Consider the following 18,663-nt stretch of genomic DNA (forward strand, 5'->3'; position numbering starts at 1 on the left):
GCATCTGAATTGCGGTGCACGGAAGCAGGCGGCCCTTATTACCATGTTGGTTTCCACGGGCGGCCACTCACCTAATTATGCGGTGGCTTTTCTTCACCTGCTTAGACACAATGCACTCCTCTAGGGTTACATTTAGGATCTGCACTGCAGGTGGAATTATTCTCAAAGAAATCTGACTATGACATAGTGACAGATGTCCCACGGGTATTTCTATTGGATATATTAACATATTTTTTTAATGTGGTGATATTTGTTGTCACCTAAGTCTACGAATGCAAAATGAAGAGCATAAGAATAATATTTACTAAGTTAACAGCTGTTCAGAATGCTGAGCTAGATATTGATTAAAAACAACAGTTGAGCTAAAATAAGACCTTGTAATGGTTCTCTGTAAATGTAAGGAGATGTGAAAACCAGGTGAGATAAACTATTCTGTTGAAAAGAGCATGTTCTTTAATAACTCCAAAGCTCTGTGTTTGCCTAAATAGCTTGTAGATCATTAAATGATTGCAATGTTATAAATACGGAATATTCATTACGGTGAACAGAAGGAAAGTACAGTGATCAAATCCTTTGGCTTCTGAATCTGACAATTTCGACTTTCAATTTCATTACTGGACAGCAAGACAATATATGTGAAACATTTATCTTGGAATCTAAAAATGTGTTTTTGTTTACATTTCATATATCGTTGTTTATGGTAATAATATGGGATGTCATGTGCCTAAGAATTGAGACTGTTCTATAGTGTGAATCAGATAAAATTTCAAGCATTACAAAGATGATGTAGCATTGAAAGATGAAGGGGGGGAGAAAGAACAACTGGAATGGTACATAACTCGTGATTTCATAACAAAATGTGGGATATTCTACGGTAATTTTATACTAATCAGCAAAATATCTGTTAAAGTTTATCTTGCTTGATGTGTATTCCTTGTAAGTTCTGGAATAAACTCATAACAGAAATTGTCAATGTTAACTTAATTTCTAGAATCACTGTGCTATTTTGCCCACAAAATGTGTCTATTCTCAGTATGACATTGTGAAATAAATATTCACTATTAACTAATGGTTTGTTTCTTAGCATAATATCAATTTTAGACAAATGGGTAATTTTAGCAGTTAATTACTTAGAGGGCAATTTAAAAATCTCAAAAGCCTGAGGAATTGTCCTTATTATAAATATTTATGATGATTAAAGGTATAGCAACCAATTGCTAGGATATAATTGGTATGTCAGAAACTGGTTAGAACTTTGGGGGGAGGGTAGTTTATTTTTTCCCCCTTTAAGCCATTCACTATGAATTTTATTAGTTTTTGGCTACCATAGTTGAGTTGAATGCAGGACTTGTATTCTTCCATTTATAACTCTCAGTGATTTGCAGATTGATCTTTGAGGTAACGAAAATGATCATTAACAGTCTAAATTTTGTCCTTCTTTCAGTGTTTTATGTGTTCTTTAAAAATTAATAATCATGAGAGACTGAAAATTAAGGTTCATAAAAAAAAGATTAATTGCTGCTGTCTCCAGCTGATATCTAGAAATGTAAATGCATGAATCTTAATATCATGATGACATTGGACTTCCTGTGTTTTCCTGTAATGTACCTTCCATGTTATCCTAATGGCTTTTCTGGAAGATTCCTTGCAAAAATGCATTTGCACTTTTTTAACGGAATTGTTTTGAGATAACCCAAAATAATCAAAGTAATTGTGAATACTCTGCCTTTTTTTCTGAAATATCTGAAATCCTGCTGGCATAAAGCTGAGTTTCATTTTTTTATTTCAATATCTATATTAATTAAAAAGATATGAGGATTATTATGCTTGAAAAATTGCTATTTTTCTTTCATAGTCCAGGGAACAAGCAGGTGTATAACAGACAGAATAATGTTATGCCAAATTAAGATTGTCTTATACAGATGGCACCGAGAATTGATTCCTAAATGAGACTTTCTAATGTTCAGATAGAAAATCAGATAACACCTGATTTTCTCCATACTCCGCATTAGAGCTCTCATTTAGCCGGTAATGATTTCCTACCGTGCATTACTGTGGATATATAGAGCCTTTTCCCTTTCTGTATTTTGGGAAATATGATTATTTCATGAAGCTATTAAAGAGTGCTTTAGTCTCAGCACCTGTCCAGGTTTCATTTGAACATTTTTATCCTATTTTTATTATAACAAAATGATCTTCCATATCTAGAAAGTGAAGGATTAACAATAAAAGAAACAGTAGAAGAAAGCGACACTCCACGTGTTGATTCACATTGTGCTGGACATTCAGAAGGGGTCTCAGTAGTGAATTTCTGGTGAAGATATGGAGCTGCTTTCAGTTGCTCAGATCATGTCCTTTGTATCTTTGGCATCATCTGCCGATCTGTTTGTTACAGTCTGGATCAGACAAAGGAATCAAGGCAGCTAATTAAATGGCAGAGTGTATTAAACGAGTGCATTAAAGCCTAGATTGAAAAGAACTCACCCCAAAGATTGATGAAATTGGTCATTAGAAGTATGCCATAGATGTTCTGTAAGATGGAAGATAATTGTAAGATGAAATTCCCCAGCTTGCGGAGTCCCCAGTGAGAGCACATCCTCCTGGGCTGTAAGCTTCAAGCCTTCACCTTGCCTCTCTCCCAGATAAAATGGATCCTGCGCTTGACCCCTTTGTTTGCATGTTTTTCAAGACAAACATGAGGGCCCAGGAGGGAAATCAGCCTGGGTAATAGAGTTATGTACACACTACCAAGGATTTTTCTGATTTTTGGACAGGTACAGCCTTCAGGTGACTAGCCAATACATCTCATAGATATTTTGTCGTAAATGTATTCATTCCTATTATTTGAGACCTCAGAGGATATAAAGAGAGGTTGGTTGATCATTGTATCCAAAGTGTTTCCTGCATTCCGTTTGAAATTTTACTGTTACAGCTTATGCATATGAGCTTTTTCTAAGACCCTTAGACTCAAGATTTATCACCTTTGTCAGTTTTCCAGTATGCATCTCTCTCTTTCCTTTTTTATTGTAATTTTATTGTGTTTTTATCTGGAAGCCTGTACCTCTTACTCCCCTTCACCCTTTTTGCCCATCCNTCCCCCTTTTTCCCCCCCCCCCCCCCCCCGCAACCACCAATTTCCTGTTTATAGGTCTGTCTCTGCTTTTTGTTTATTTGCTTGTTTATTTTGTTTTTAGATTCCACATATTAATGGAATCAGATGGTATTTGTCTTTTTCTGACTGACTTATTTCATGTAGCGTAATACCCTCTGGGGGTCTATCCATATTGTCACAAATGGCAAGATCTCATCTTTTATCGCTGAGTAATATCCCAGTGAGTGCTTGCGTGTGTGTGTGTGTGTGTGTGTGTGTGTGTGTGTGTGTGTGAACATGTGTGCACCGTGCCATATCTTCTTTATCCATTCATCTATCAATGGTCACTTGGGTTCCTTCCATATCTTGGCTATTGTAAATAATGCTGCAGTAAACATAGGGGTGCATGTATCTTTTTGAATTATTATTTTCATTTTTGTTGGGTAAATACCCAGTAGTGGAATTATTGGATAATATAGTATTTGTATTTTTAATTTTTTGAGGACTTTCCATACTGTTTTCCATAGTGGTTCCATCAGTTTGCATTCCCACCAACAGTGCACAAGGGTTCCTTTTTCTCCAGTTCTCTCCAACACTTGTTATTTCTTGTCTTTTTTGATTCTAGTCATTCTGATGGGTGTGAGGTGATATCTCATTGTGGTTTTGATTTGCATTTTTCTTATAATGAGTGATGTTGAACATCTTCTCATGTGTTTTTTTGACCATCTGGCTATCTTCTTTTGGAAAATGTCTATTCAAGTCCTCTGCCCATTTTTTTAATTGGGTTGATTGTGGGTTTTTTGGTGGTGTATAAGTTCTACATACATTTTGAATATTAACTCTTAATCAGATATGTCATTTGCAAATACTATCTTTCATTTCAGTAGGTTGCCTTTTTGTTTTGTTGGTGCTTTCCTTCGCTGTGCAGAAGTTTTTTATTTTGGTGTAGTCCCAGTAGTTTATTTTTGCTTTTGTTTCCCTAGCCTGAGGAGACATGTCTAGAAAAATATGTCTGTAGCCATTGTCAAAGAAATTACTGCCTGTGTTCTCTTCTAGGAGTTGTATGGTTTCAGATCTCACATTTAGGCCTTTAATCCATTCCGAGTTTATTTTTGTATATGGTGTAAGGAAGCAGTACAGCTTCATTCTTTTGCAAGTAACTGTCCAGTATTTCAAGCACCATTTATTGAAGACGCTGTTGTTGTTTTTTTCCCCCCATTGTATACTCTTGCCTCTTTTGTCATAGATTAATTGACCACGTAAGCATAGGTTTATTTCTGGGCTCTCTCTCTTTTTTAAAAAGTTGTATTATTCTTATCAATTGATATCGAGATCCTTCATGTTGATTAGTGTTTAAGATGTTACTTAAAGCAGTAAAACCATTTTAAACTCCCTTTATCACTTTTCATTGTGTGTAAAAAAAAAGAATGACCCTTTAGTTAGGGGAGAGTAGCATACATTCACAAATGAAGTTGAGAAAAATTTGTATTTCATGCTATTTCTTTTAGTTCTAAAAAGCGGGTATAGGTCAGGTCATTCTGAACTATATGGACAAAGAGAAACCTGATAACAGGTCTTAAGAAGATTACTTTATTTGGATTCCTTGAAACAACTGTTTCAGTTTTTCTCTTGGAAAATAATGTTAGGTAACTATTAAAGCCAATAGCTTAAGTTTGACCATTTTGTTTCTACTTAGCTAGGGAATATTTCTACTACTAATTTTAGGCTGTTAACCAACTTTATTAAAGGGAAAATTCTCATCCTCAGTTCTACCAACTTGCTTCATCATATACATAAACCCTAATAACTTGGAAACCTACTTACTGTATTAGAGCTTCTTTCAAGGAATTTGACAAAACAAAGATCTGTCTTTCAAACCCCGTCTGACTCCTTGTAAGCCCCGCTCTGGTTCCCATGATTTCAATATGCTGCTTAAGGGGGGATGTCTCTGTGCACCCTGCTTGATATCTACCACTGCACTGAGGCCAGAAGAGAAGGCAGAATGGGAGGCCAGCTTCCCTGGTATGCTCAAAGATCACAGGAAGTGTGCAAGATCTTTCCCACAAGACCTTGCCCAAATACCTGATATTCTCGTTTTTGGAGTTACTCCTCTCCAGAAAATTATCATCTTTAGGAATAAGATCTTAAAGTGTACATGTCTCAGACAATGTACATTAAAGAATTGTTACAGTATCTGGAAATGATAAAATGTTATGTATCTCAGGACCTTGAGGGAGTGGAGCAAAGAAGAAGAAAATTGAATGAAAGATCTCAAAAAGGATAAAAAGTAGCAAGACAGATTACCCCTGGGACTCAGATTTTTCCAAGAACTACACCTATCTGTCATACATGGCCAAAAAGTATACATCTCCAGGCTGATGGCTGGGTATGGTATTTGTGTCTTACCCATCCCAATAGCACACTTCACACCGCCAAGGATGTCCAAAGTGACACGTAAATTATACCGTAATATTGAATATCTGGGGTTTTGTTTTTGTCTCCCTTACATCTCCATATGACACGCTAAACATTCTTTTCAAAAAAATTTAACACATAAAACTGCAATGATGTTTTGTAAAATTGAAGCTGTTTGGCATGAATTCTGTGCATTGTATTTGCAATTAGGATTTGGTATTTGCATTAGGTATTTGCACATTTGAAACTCACTAAAATGGAATGAATCATGATGAATCATACTGTGGCCTTTAAAAATTTCAGAGGACCTAATATTGTAATGATATCATTATCTGATGTATATTGCAAAATATTTTGACATTTCTCAGGTATTTTGGGGTCTCAAAGTTTCTAATTACTTTTTTTTTTTTTTAATTTTTTTTTTTTTGGCACAAAGCCCTCGGTTTTTTGTTTTTTTTTTTTAAGATTTTATTTATTTATTTGACAGAGATAGAGACAGCCAGCGAGAGGGGAACACAAGCAGGGGGAGTGGGAGAGGAAGAAGCAGGCTCCCAGCAGAGGAGCCTGATGTGGGGCCTCGATCCCATAACGCCGGGATCACGCCCTGAGCCGAAGGCAGACGCTTAACCGCTGTGCCACCCAGGCGCCCCTCTAATTACTTTTCATCTCCAGAAAGTTTGATGTCTGGTAATTTTATGTTTGTGCAGCCTATGGGTTTTTAAACAATATAGTGGTAAACATGGAACGTATTATTTGAAGTATTTATTACCCATGTCAACTTTGGTTTATTTGCCATTGTCATCTTTTCTAGCCTTAGATTCACACCATGTATAGCTACTTCAATCAAATAGTACATATACTTTTTAAAAAAAATCAAACAGTACACAAGCAGTAGTGGGTGTCAGAGCAAGACAAAAATGGGTTCAAATATTAGTATTACCTCTTACTTGCTATGTGCCCCTTTGGCCGACTCATTTAATTTCTCTGAGACTTTGTTTCTTTATTTGTGAAATAGGGATAATAACATCTATGTGGCAGAGGTGTTGGGAGAATTATATTAGCTAAACGAGTGTAAAACAGCACAGTGCCTGTCGTCGTAAGCACTTAGTAAATAGCAGTTATCATAGCTCTTTAATTTGTGAGTCCCTTTTGTTTCTGTTCTTCAAAAATTATGAAATGATACAACATGACAATGTGAATAACTATTAAAGGTATCTAAGACTCGATCAGTTATTTTCAAGATGAGAAATTTAAGATCCAGAGATGTTAAACTTGGTTCTCAGGTGGCAAAAAAGTACATTAAATGTCTTTGTAAGAATTGGTTGTATACCATAAGGCATAGGGGCTGTTGCTAACAGTTTTAATAAGCCTCCTGTAAGCCCTGAGAGACACTAGACATTCCTTAAAGAAAGTTGACCCCTGAAAATCTGTAAGATGTTCCCTGTGCTTAGTCTCATATTAAGTGGAACCACATATATTAAGTAATTCATGCATTTCAGACCGTTCATAGAACCTAATGACTCTGAACACTGATCACACATCTGTAGACTTTGAAAGGGAGGGGAATATAAATCTTGTTTACTGCAAGTACCAGTTAATTCTTCTGAGTAATAAAACATTTTGAGTCCAACAATGTGTGCCTTTTACCCACTTAAAAATTTTTGATAAAAGGCCTTGACTTTTTTTTTTTTTTTTACCTACTTAAAACCTAAAAAGTTTCATAAGGGAATAGATGAAGTATTGAAGGCTATCCCCAAGAAGTATATAGCATGGCACTGAGAATACGAGCTGTTTCCTGCCAGGGATGACAAGACAACTGGGCTATAGATAGTTCTGCTGCTGGCAAAAATGTCCCTGTTCATCAGATCATTGCTATTTAAGGCATTTCCCCATTGGGGTTTGTACTGCAGAAAGTGAACATATTCAAACTAGAGTATAAATCCTCGGTGAGTATATTAAAGAATTTGGAGGAATCTCCTTTTAAAAAGTTGAGGAGAATATCCTGAGGTGACAGTGTATTTTTAGGAAGACCTTATGGCTACTATTGTAAAAGATGGGAAGAGAGTTTCACATCTGTTGATAATACTTATCAACTTCAGTACCTAAAACCATGTTACTAATTTCTGAGAGGATTTTAAATAGCAAAAACAAATTCGGGAATCATCTTTTCATTACATAATATACTAATTGAGACTTTTACAAACTTAGAGTCACTTGATTAAAGCACTTTCATTATATTGGGTATATATCTGTGTTCATGCGTTTATCAAGCATCAGCTGCATTGAAGATGATGAGGTGTAATGGGAAGTTCACAAGCACTGTGTGATGGATGAATGGCTTTGAGTAAGTTTCTTGTGCATTTAGAGCTTAGTTTTCTTTTAAAAACAAGAAAAAAAATACAGGCTGACTAACGGAAAGGATTAAATGATACATGTAAGAGTACTCAGAACAGCTTTTAAATTCAAGTAAGCCTTCAGTTAGTATCAGTCCCCCCTCTTTTCAGTGGCTGAGATTCCATAGATATTTACCAAGTTTTATTAGCAAATACCAACGACAATTTGTACTCTTTTCTCTGCATGTGGCCCCTCTGTGGTGGTCCTTCTTGTCCTCACACTGCCCCTCTGGTTTTCAAAAAGATCAAGTGTAGCTTATTGTGTGGTGATTTATACAACCAAGTGGAGTGGCTTTCTCAAAAATGTATGTGGGAAAGTTAGGTATCTGCCTGCTTATCTAACAGAAGAGATTCCCGAGACGTGAGTTCTCAAGACATTTTCAAAGAATATTCCATTCTGTTTAACTTAGCATAGCCTTACAGCCATGCTCAGCCTCCTTACATATCTTCTTACAGCCTTCCCCCAGTGAGCAGCGCATATTCTGTTAAACACATTAAAATATTGTTGCTAAAACACCAACTTTTCTAATGTTTTTAGTGAAGTGTACTGTTGTCCCCCTGCCACCATTACTTTTATGATGTTGAGTTGGTACGTTTCTAGTTTCCTACGTTATCTTTTCATTTATATGGATTTTTCTTCTTAACTTATTTAGTCCCCGGCTTGCTTGGTTACTTCAGTGTTTTCCCTCGGGGTAGCGAGAGGTATGTCATATAACACATCATTTCAACTTGTGCATCTAGTGACTGTTCAATTTGATTTCCTATTAAAATTTTATGTGTGATGAGTGACAGGATTCCTATGATTTATCCCTTCCATGGGCTGCTTTTCATCTTATTGCAGGATCCATTCTACCTTTTTTTTTTTTTTTAGTGAGCTCCTCCCTTCTCTAGGCCTTCAGTACACTCGGTTTGTGTTGCTGTGACAATGCAGGCTTTGAGAAGTGGTAGCCATCTGCTTGTGTGTGCCTCATACACAGTGAGCTGTGAGCTCCTGGAGTCCAGGGACTCCATCTAATATCTTATTCATCTTTGCATCCCTCGTGCATAACGGCACCTGGCACGGCACGTGGTTGGCACTTAATAAATCTCGAATGAATTTATTCTCTGGAGATTTGTTCTGACTTAACTTCGTGCATTGCTCGAAGAGCTAAAATTCGTTTGGGGGCTAGCACCGTGTTTGGGGCTGTATTTGTCATGTCTGGGCTTCGTTTGTCCTGTATGCAGTTGTAATTGGAGTGTGTAGTTGCCTCCTTCCCTGACACCAGTTTTCTTAATCTCCTTTAATATGATATCCCATTTGAATAGCTCCCATATTAGCATGAGGATTATATATTTTCACTAATTAGTAAAGGTATTAAAAGAAGAGCCCCCTGGGACTGCCTGATTTACCCACTTCTACCTTTAGTGTTTGGAAAATCCCGTGGCATTGTTTCCTATCTGTTATTTTTGTATCTGCTTCATCCAGATGTCTCTAAATTCAGCTGAATAATCACATTACTGGCATAGGAGTGTCAGCTGTGTGCCCGGGTTAGGAAGATGGCAGAGGCACACAGTGTGTGAGAGGCAGGATAATACATGTGTGTAGACATATGCAGACGCTGCCCCTGGAGCACAGAGGAGGAGCACCTCATGCACTCCTGTGGGGGGAGTGAAAGCCTGGGGAGGTGGTCACAGTAGGCTCCAGCGAGGAGCGGTTCTTGAGCTTAGACTAAGAAATACATGGAAAATCACACGCAATGGGGGGAGGGGGCTTTTTTTTTGTCAGAAAATAGGCAGGAATAAAGGTAGAGGCTTGATGAGCACTGTACTGGGAGCACCGAGGTGGGTGAGATTGCTTGAAGTCAGGGAGCAGCCCCAGGGCTCACTCAGTGGCCTGGAAGGCTGTGGTATTGTAGATCCAGACTTGATCCTGTCAGTTGGAGGAAGTAGCTTCTATGTCAACATTTTGTCTACTTGTGTTGATTTCTGGCCAAGATTTCTGTAGTGAAGTGGTCAAGATCATAGACTTTGGAATAGAACTGCCTGTGTTCAAGTCCTGGCTCTGCCTCTTAATTGCTGTAAGACTTTGACAGATTGGGCTTAGTTTCTTCATCGTGAATACAGAGATTATAGTAGTACCACTTTCATTAAAATTGTTACAGAGATTAAATGAGGTTGTATTCTAGGATACATCCATAGAATGGCAGTTGGCACTTGCTGTCTGTGAAACTAAAACTCATGGCCACAGTTAAATAGACAGTTGCATTCTGATAAGTCTCTGGTAGGCCCCAAGGGTCAGTTAGCTCCTTGCAGAAAGCTAAACTTTCTTTTTAAAATCAGTTTCTTTTTTGGGGGCGCCTGTGTCGCTCAGTCGTTAAAAGTCTGCCTTCGGCTCAGGGTGTGATTCCGGCGTTCTGGGATCGAGCCCCACATCAGGCTCCTCCGCTGGGAGCCTGCTTCTTCCTCTCCCACTCCCCCTGCTTGTGTACCCTCTCTCGCTGTCTGTCTCTCTCTCTCTGTCAAATAAATAAATAAAATCTTAAAAAACAGTTTCTTTTTGAAATCAAGTTTGTTATGCTGTCTGCTTTTGCCTTTTGTTTTTAAGCTTTGAAAACAGAAAGTAGCTATATTGGCTCACTTTCTCCCTTCTAGACTGAAGGAATGTGGATTTTCTTAGAAATTGTAAACTTTAGGCTTCAGGATGGAGGGGATATTAGGAGTAAAGAATGAAGCTGGAAGCGGCTGGTGGTGGTGGTAAGTCCTTCCATCGGCTACACAGGAAGGATTGAGAGGAGTCTAGAGAGATGTGTGCTTCCTGAGGTTCTTGAGCAACTAATTTGATCGAGGCTAACAAAGAACAGACTTTTCCTTTCTGATGCTTAGCTTCTGGAAGTAATGGCCCCAGGCCTTCACTACTCTGTAGTGTGTCATCACATACAGAGGCTTGGAAATGAATCTATCTTACTGTGATTTCAAGGTATCCACCCTGTAAAAAGTTTACCTGGCTTTTATAGCCCTCCTTTAGCTGGAAAATATTCCAGAAATGCTAGCTTCCAGGGCCCTGAAGGAGTTGCCAATCTCTTCCATTGAAGTATTCTGGAATCCTTACATCATCAGTCTTTGACGACTAACTCATTTCAAATTTCCCTGAAACTGATTTTTGTCACTAGCTAATTATATAGACTAGAATACCGATGACATGTAAAGCATTTGCTTTTATTTATTTTTTTAAAGACTGATTTCTAGGGGTGCCTTGGGTGGCTCAATCGGTTAAATGTCTCTCTTCAGCTCAGGTCATGATCCCTGTGTTGGGCTCCTTGCTCAGTGGCAAGTCAGCTTCTCCCTCTTCCTCTCCCTCTGTGATATCTCTCACTCTCTCTCAAATAAATAAATAAAATCTTTTTAAAAATTAAAAAATAGAAGATTAATTTCTAAAAACTGGAAATTATTAGGATTATTTTGTGAAGTAAATAAGGGCACCTGGGTGGTTCAGTCAGTTAAGTGTCTGACTCTTGATTTCATCTCAGGATGGAGCCTCTCATTGGGATCCGCACCGGGCACGGAGCCTACTTAAAAATAAAAAAATAAAATAAAGTATTTCCTTTTTCATAAACAGAATATTGGAAAGCCTTGCAAATCACATTTTGTTATTATTAAAATAGAAATATTTGCTATGATCCAATATGAAACTAAACACAGAAGGCCATCAGTCACTTCCTAAAATTATTTCTTACTCAAGTATTCCTCTTAAATTCTTGGTTTCTCTGTTTTCTGTTTCCTTTTGGATGAGTCTGCTTTGTAATCAGTGAAGGTGCATGTCTGTCTTTAGGCAAGAGCCTAATCTCTATGGCCATATGTGCAAAATCAGTATAATTACAATGTAGTATTAATTGGGCCATGTGACTGTTTTGTTTTAATTATTGAAATCATCTTATCTGTCCATTCCTTAAAGCATGTTAATGGGTGAATCACTGGATAACATGTCTATGTCATTTCTATGGAATTAAATATGTGCACATTTACATGAACTTGGTAAAAAAAAAACTTCTTTTGATAATGTTAGAGATAGATTTTTTTCCTGTGTCTCAAGCATCAATAGAAGCCTGAGGAAATGAGATATTAAAAAGAATTGATTCTTTACATTCTGCCTGATTTATAGAGTGCAGATTGGATTATGGATTATAGATTTCTGGCTGAGGAGGGTGTCACTCCGGGATGATGTAAGAAGTTGGTAGAAAATTTCAGATTTACTTGTTAATGAACTAGGGATTTCCATACCTTTATGCACGTTCTCTGTTAAGAATTTGGGTAGGAAATTTAGTGATGGGTACCCATTCTTACCAAATACAAGTGCTTGGCAGACTGTATGTAGAAACTGGCATTTATCTGTGTTCATATTTTAACTTTTGTCTCCCTATTTTTTCAGTTGTTTTTATTTCAGTTGCTGCGAGGGCTGTCTTACATCCACCAGCGTTATATTTTGCACAGAGACCTGAAACCACAGAACCTTCTGATCAGTGACACGGGGGAGTTAAAGCTGGCAGATTTCGGTAGGAAAGCAGTTAATTACCAGTCTATTTTGTCACACTGTGAGCATGCCAGGCAGATGGTGGCACTGCATTTGTTTAGGTGTGCTGCTTCTATCATTACGGATCATGGTAAAATTTTTTTGAGGATTGAAGGAATTTTTTTTTTTTTAATGATCAACATCATGCTTCATGGATTTATTAAAAATTCACACTGCTTGTTAGAATCTTGATTGATCATAAGCATGAATCAGATCTCATATATTTCTAAAGGAAAAGTCAGTCCAATTTTGAGCATAAAATATACTGAAAGAAATCTAATTTTTTCACCTCTTATTATGCAAAATGTCAAACCTATTCCAAAGTAGAAGGAAGTGTCAGGAACCCTCATTACCCATCACCCAGCTTCCGCAATTATCAATCTATTTTTAGACTTGAAGAAACCCGAGTTTAAGCCTCTGGACTCTTTTGGGGCATCATAAAATATATTCAATAGTATATATTACCCTGTGGTATTAATAATTTAAAAATCTAGGACCAGGGTTAAGTTTTCCAGAAATGACTGTTTCAAGAATTCTCAGTAACTTTACAAAAGTAGACACCGATTCTGATTTAAAAGTTGTGGTTTTCAGTCATAATAAGTCATCCCTTCCTTAAAGTTTTAAGGTTGGCCTCTTCCAGCTTAGCAGCTTTCCTCCAGACTGTGTTGAGTCCACAAAGGGGAGCAGAATGTTATCATCCCTGGTCGCTCTCCTCCTCTCATCAAGTGTGACGTTCCCACATCGCCCTGGCTCTGTCATAGCAGAGAGGGTGCTGAGTCGATTCCCAGCACCAGGGGATGCTGATGGCAGCATGATATGTTGACATTGCATTGCCTCAATTATTTTTGAATACATATTCTGATTAGAAATTTGTTCCATTAAGAGTGGAATGGAAATATTACCCTCGAGACATAAACATGCCTGAGGTTGAGATACAGGCTTTTGCTGAAATATGATTATCTTTTCCCACCTCACCTTCCGATAAATAAAAGAGTAAGGAATGTTTATTTCCTATTTCAAGGTTAGTAGACTGTTCAATGCCTTTGGAATGAATCTACTCTGTTGGGTTTTATACATTGTTTCCTTCTAAAATTGAAATAGAACAAAACAGCATAACAAGTGATATATTGCAAAAGTGTCATTTATTCTCATCTAGTTGGTAGAAATGATGAAACTCTGTGTATGTGTGTGTGTGATTTATTGCTAGATTTTAGCATCAAAATAATACTAGGTGGCCAAACAGAAAGTCTTTCTATTACAGAGTAGAAAATAATGGGAGAGTAGGTGGATGGAGGAGAGATTTGTAGTTCCTCAAATATGGGGTATTGGATTTTCTGTGAGCATATTTTATAGTTTGTCAGTATCAGTAAATTAATAAGGCTTCATGGTGATTTTCTTCTGGTGTTTTAATATACTCTAAGGTATATGTTGGAGTAAGTAATTTCATTGAACATTTAATTCTATTGACCATGCTTTTCTTGTATATTTATAAAATACATTTTATGAAGTTGATTTTGTTTATATAACCAAGGGTGTAATGGGATTACATGTAAGTGCTTACTGGGGATTATTTTTTAATTTTACCACAACGTTTTTCTTATAATTGTCAGGTAAGTTCATCTTAAAAGATTCTTTTGGATCTTTAAAATTGACATTTTATAATATCAAATTCAGAAATAAATTGAAATGCAGTTTTAAACAACTTAGTGTTTTAGAAAATTAGAAAATTTAGAGACGCTCAGAGCAAACGTTCACATTTTCCTTGTTTCTTTTCCTAGTACCTTTCCCCTCCTCCTCCAGGCTTTTCTTTTTCAAAACATCGTTTTGCAAAGTTTTCACGCAAGAATATGCCATGCACATTTTCTCACGTTGTTAAATGTGAAGGATCATTTGTAACAGCTTAGATTTTTCCTTTCATAGCCTAGACCTCGTCTCTTTATTCAGCCCCTGATCAATGACCATTTTAGGGCCCACTCCACTTCCCTGTTGGGGGCCGTCCTGCCCTGAAAGTCCTTTCCGAGGAAGCCCTGTGTGCCGCCGTTGCGGTGTCTGCATTCTGAAGCCTCCAGTTCCCTGCACCAGACAGCTCTGCGGAAAGATTGTGCCACGCACCTCCCCCCTCAGCGTCATGGATTGAGTGTGCTTGTCTGGAAAACACCCTTGGCGTGTGTCCTGTGCACGAAATGTAATGAGCAAGACTCATCCACCAACTGACAATTTCCCCCCAATTAATTGTGCATTATTTTTGTCTTTTAATTTAAGACATGCAATTAACTGTGATTTACTGCACTTGGGCACGTGTTTATGTCTGAGCCGAAGAAAGCACAGTAGAAGCTGTGGAGAAGTGAGACAGTCAAAATGGGATGGTTTCAGGCCGCAGAACAATTAGAAACACTAGGTCTTAATTCAGACTTTGATGTATAAAGAGCTTTAGAAGCAGTTCTTTTGTCCTGCCTTTTTTTTTTTTTTTTCTTATGTGAAAATTGACTAAAAGAGACAAATGAAATCTGAGTACAGGTCCATTTTGTAAATGTTACTATTTTTATTAGAAAAACTACTTGGGGAGTGGGGAGAGCACTGAAATTTATTGAATTTATTTTTTGTGCCAAACACTTAGAAGTTCGTGTTTCATTGTCTTTTCAATCGAGTTAGGTATAGTAACCCATATTTTTAAAAAGAGACCTGAGTTCAGAGAGGCTTGATCACACAGGTAACTGGTTGCAAAACTGGAGTTCTTTAATAGCTCTTACAGTGCACTGAAATGATTGTGTTCATTTGTTTATCTTATTAGTTTTCTATTCCACTACTTGATTATAAAATTCTGGGAGGGCAGGGACTCAGCTTGTCTTTCTCACTCTTGTCTCTGTTATGTCTAGAACCATGCCTAGCACACAGTAGGCATTCAGCAAATATTGGTTGAATGATTGAAAAATGTATGACTGACTGTTAGTGTGAAGACTAAGACCCACTGAGGCACATGGATGGCTCAGTCGGTTAAGCGTCTGCCTTCGGCTCAGGTCATGATCTCAGAGTCCTGGGATCCAGCCCAGCATCTGGCTCCCTACTCAGTGGGAAGTCTGCTTCTCCCTCTTCCTCTGCCCCTCTCCCTGCTCATGCTCGCTCGTGCTCTCTCTCTCAAATAAATAAATAAAATCTCAAAAAAAAAAAAAAAGAGTTAGCCCCACCTAAATTCACTAATTTCTGCTGATTTGCTTTGGTAAGCCAGCAGTTCACAAACTAATTTTCTCTTTATCAGTGCTATGTTGGCTGGGCACGGTCAAAAGTTAAAGACTTTTGATAGTGTTGGAGGCTCAGGATTGCCTTGAAGCTTAGGCCCTACGTACCTGCTTGGTATTTACTATGTTTGTAACCTTGGGCTGCAGAAACAAATGTCACTGAGTGAATGTAAACGTGCACAGAATGTGTTTACGATTTTAGTTCCTACTCTGCAGGCCTTAAAGGGCTTGCACTGTTGTTGAGGGCAAAGTGTGTGGAACAATGAATTAGGTAAGAGAGCTGGCTCTGTCTATAACTAGACTTTGACTTTTCACAAGTCATTTATCCTTTCTGATCCTCAACTGCAAAATAGGAGCATTAGACAGGTACTTTCCGAGATCCTTTTCAGTGCTGGTTTTTTTATGTTGTCATTTCTGGAATTATTAATTTATTTTCTAATAACCAGGTATTTGCTGGTGATTAAAAATCGGTCCATTGAATCTGGAATCAGTACTATACCACCGCTGCCTTGAATCTAATTTTTTTTTATTCTATCTTCTGGAAATTCAGATAGATGAGAGCCACAGTTTTATAATACGCACTGAGATCACATTAAGAGAAAATTATTGAAGTATGACAAGTAAATGCATAAATAAATTCACCGAGAAATTAACGTTCATTTGCAGTGTAATAGTATGAAACTTAAGGGTATATTTCCATGTAAATGAGATTAAAACAAAATAGATGAGTCTGTAAAATTGTGCTTTCCTGCAATCCCCGCAAGACAAGGATGGTGTCATCCACATTTCCCTGCTATCCTCCCACTGTTTTAAAGGGTCATGCCTAACTCTATGGAAGGACAGCTGGGCTGAATTTGCCCCTGAAGGAAAGAGACAGTGAGAACTCTGTAATATAAACACATAACCTTTTGGCATATATATATATATATATATATATATATATATATATATATATACACGCATTTTTTTTAACTGACTTTCCTAATGCAGGAACCACATTAAACAGATCTGTGGTTTTAATCAAGGAAAATTGGACAGGTCTCTTTCCCATCAGAGGTCTAAAATATTACCTTCCTAATGTTGGTAGTTTCCTCCTCCAGGCTGTTCCCTGTTCCTCATCTCGATCTAAGAAAAGAAATTATTGTAAATCACATTTTAGATTAATTTGCAGAGCACACCAGAGAAATAACTCTACGGAGGCCCTGGTGAGCGCGGGGTTTGTTTGCAATGTGCCTCTCCGAATTCATGTGGGGAATAGTGGAAAACAGAAGGAAATCAGCTGCTTTCAGATGCAGAGTAGAGTCTGTCAGTTTGATAAATAGAAAGTGTCTGAATAAATGCCTAGTAGTCCCCAAAGTGTAGACCTTTAACTATTTTTTTTTCATTAGCATATAAAATTCACCATGGAAACCATAGTTAAACAAATTCAAGGTTAGATATAACTTCACCCATTTGTTTGGTCTGTAGGATTCATTTTTACTGTATCTTTGTTTCGAGCTGTATTTTCTATTAGTAGAATTAACTGTATTTTCCGATGAGGGATCACTCTACTTTTGAAGGGCTTTCTCAGCAGTTTAATGCATGAGCAGGTTTAATGCAGAGTTCAGACAGTTGTTTTCATATACATCTGAAAACTGAAGAATATTTTTAGAGCAATTGATGTTGCAATATGAACAAAAGAAAGATCTATTTATTCCCTAATTTTTCTAGACTTCATTAAAACTCCAAATTAAAATGTACATATTTGAAAATCTATCAAAGAGATTATCAAGATTACACATTAGAAATAATTTTGACTGACATGTGAACTAGGCAGTTATTTTAAAGATGTGGTAACCCTTTTAAAAAGGAATGTTGATACTTAAAATTGTCTTCTCTCTGAACATAACTTAACTTCATTATTTAAATCTTATTTAATATCCTACTTATCCCTTCAAAAGTTTTCTCACATTCAAGGGGGATGATGATGACAATGATGATAACATCAAATTATATTGTTTTTCTGTTTTGTCTTCTCACAACGTAACTTCTCCCAGGTATGTGGAGATGCTACATATATGAGAGATTTTGTTCTCCTTTTAAATAGACTTTAGGTTTTAGATGCATAGTAAAATTGAGCAGAAAGTATACAGAATTTGCATGTACTCCCTGCCCCCACACATGCATATAATTACCAACATCCCCCACCAGAATGGTACATTTGTGACCATTGATGAATCTACACTGACATGTCAATATCACCCAAAGTCTGTGGTTTACATTAGGGTTACTCTTGGTGTTGTACATTCTATGGGTTTTGACAAATTATGGTGATGTATTTGCCATTATAGTATCATACAGAAGAGTTTCACTGCCCTAAAAATCCTCTAAAAAAACTCATCTACATAGGTTTTTTAAAAGCTGTAAATGGAAACAAGAAGGAAATATATGAATTGCAACTCATATGCATATTCTTGTCTGTCTATGAGAAACCTCTCTGTTCAGTCACCATAAAGCAGATTGAAGCAATGTGGATGGGGGTTGATTGCTAAGAATGGCAGCTTCCAACTCCTTGGAAATGAGGAAATTCAAGAGTGTTAGTTCGTTTTTAGCCAAATCATGCGTGTGAGGTGATGAGACATCTTAAAATGCAGAACAGACTGCTACAAATAGGGCTGATCATCGTGTTCTCCACTGTGGATGGAAACCTTCTGGGCAAAGGAATTTCAATATGCAAAACTATTATGTTTTTGGGGTGTGTGTGTGTGTTTTTTTTTACTATACAATATGAGGGCAGAATTGGTGGCAGTAAATTAGGTAAGTGATGCAGGATCTGAGTTGAAATATACCGATGTGTTTTTAGAAAAAAATCTGCATGTGGGATGGCTGCAGCGCTGAGTGCTGGCGGTGATGACCGGGTGGGGGAATGGTAGGTGATGTTAGCGGGAGCAGCAGTGAAACAAACCTCAGAATCATGGAACAGTCACAGGCGACTCAGAACAG

At 37.4% G+C, this 18,663-nt stretch overlaps 1 protein-coding gene across 3 annotated transcripts in view; it reads left to right on the forward strand.

The window, feature by feature from the left end:
* Positions 1-18,663, forward strand: part of CDK14 (cyclin dependent kinase 14) — a 546,012-nt gene that overhangs the window by 265,945 nt on the left and 261,404 nt on the right. For all 3 annotated transcript variants that reach the window (XM_034667605.1, XM_034667608.1, XM_034667609.1), the window contains one exon: positions 12,305-12,428. In XM_034667605.1, coding sequence (XP_034523496.1) covers positions 12,305-12,428 — 124 coding nt within the window. The remainder of the gene's footprint in view (positions 1-12,304; positions 12,429-18,663) is intronic.

This window comes from Ailuropoda melanoleuca, chromosome 1, assembly GCF_002007445.2.
Source record: "Ailuropoda melanoleuca isolate Jingjing chromosome 1, ASM200744v2, whole genome shotgun sequence".
In the NCBI taxonomy this organism is placed as follows: domain Eukaryota; kingdom Metazoa; phylum Chordata; class Mammalia; order Carnivora; family Ursidae; genus Ailuropoda; species Ailuropoda melanoleuca.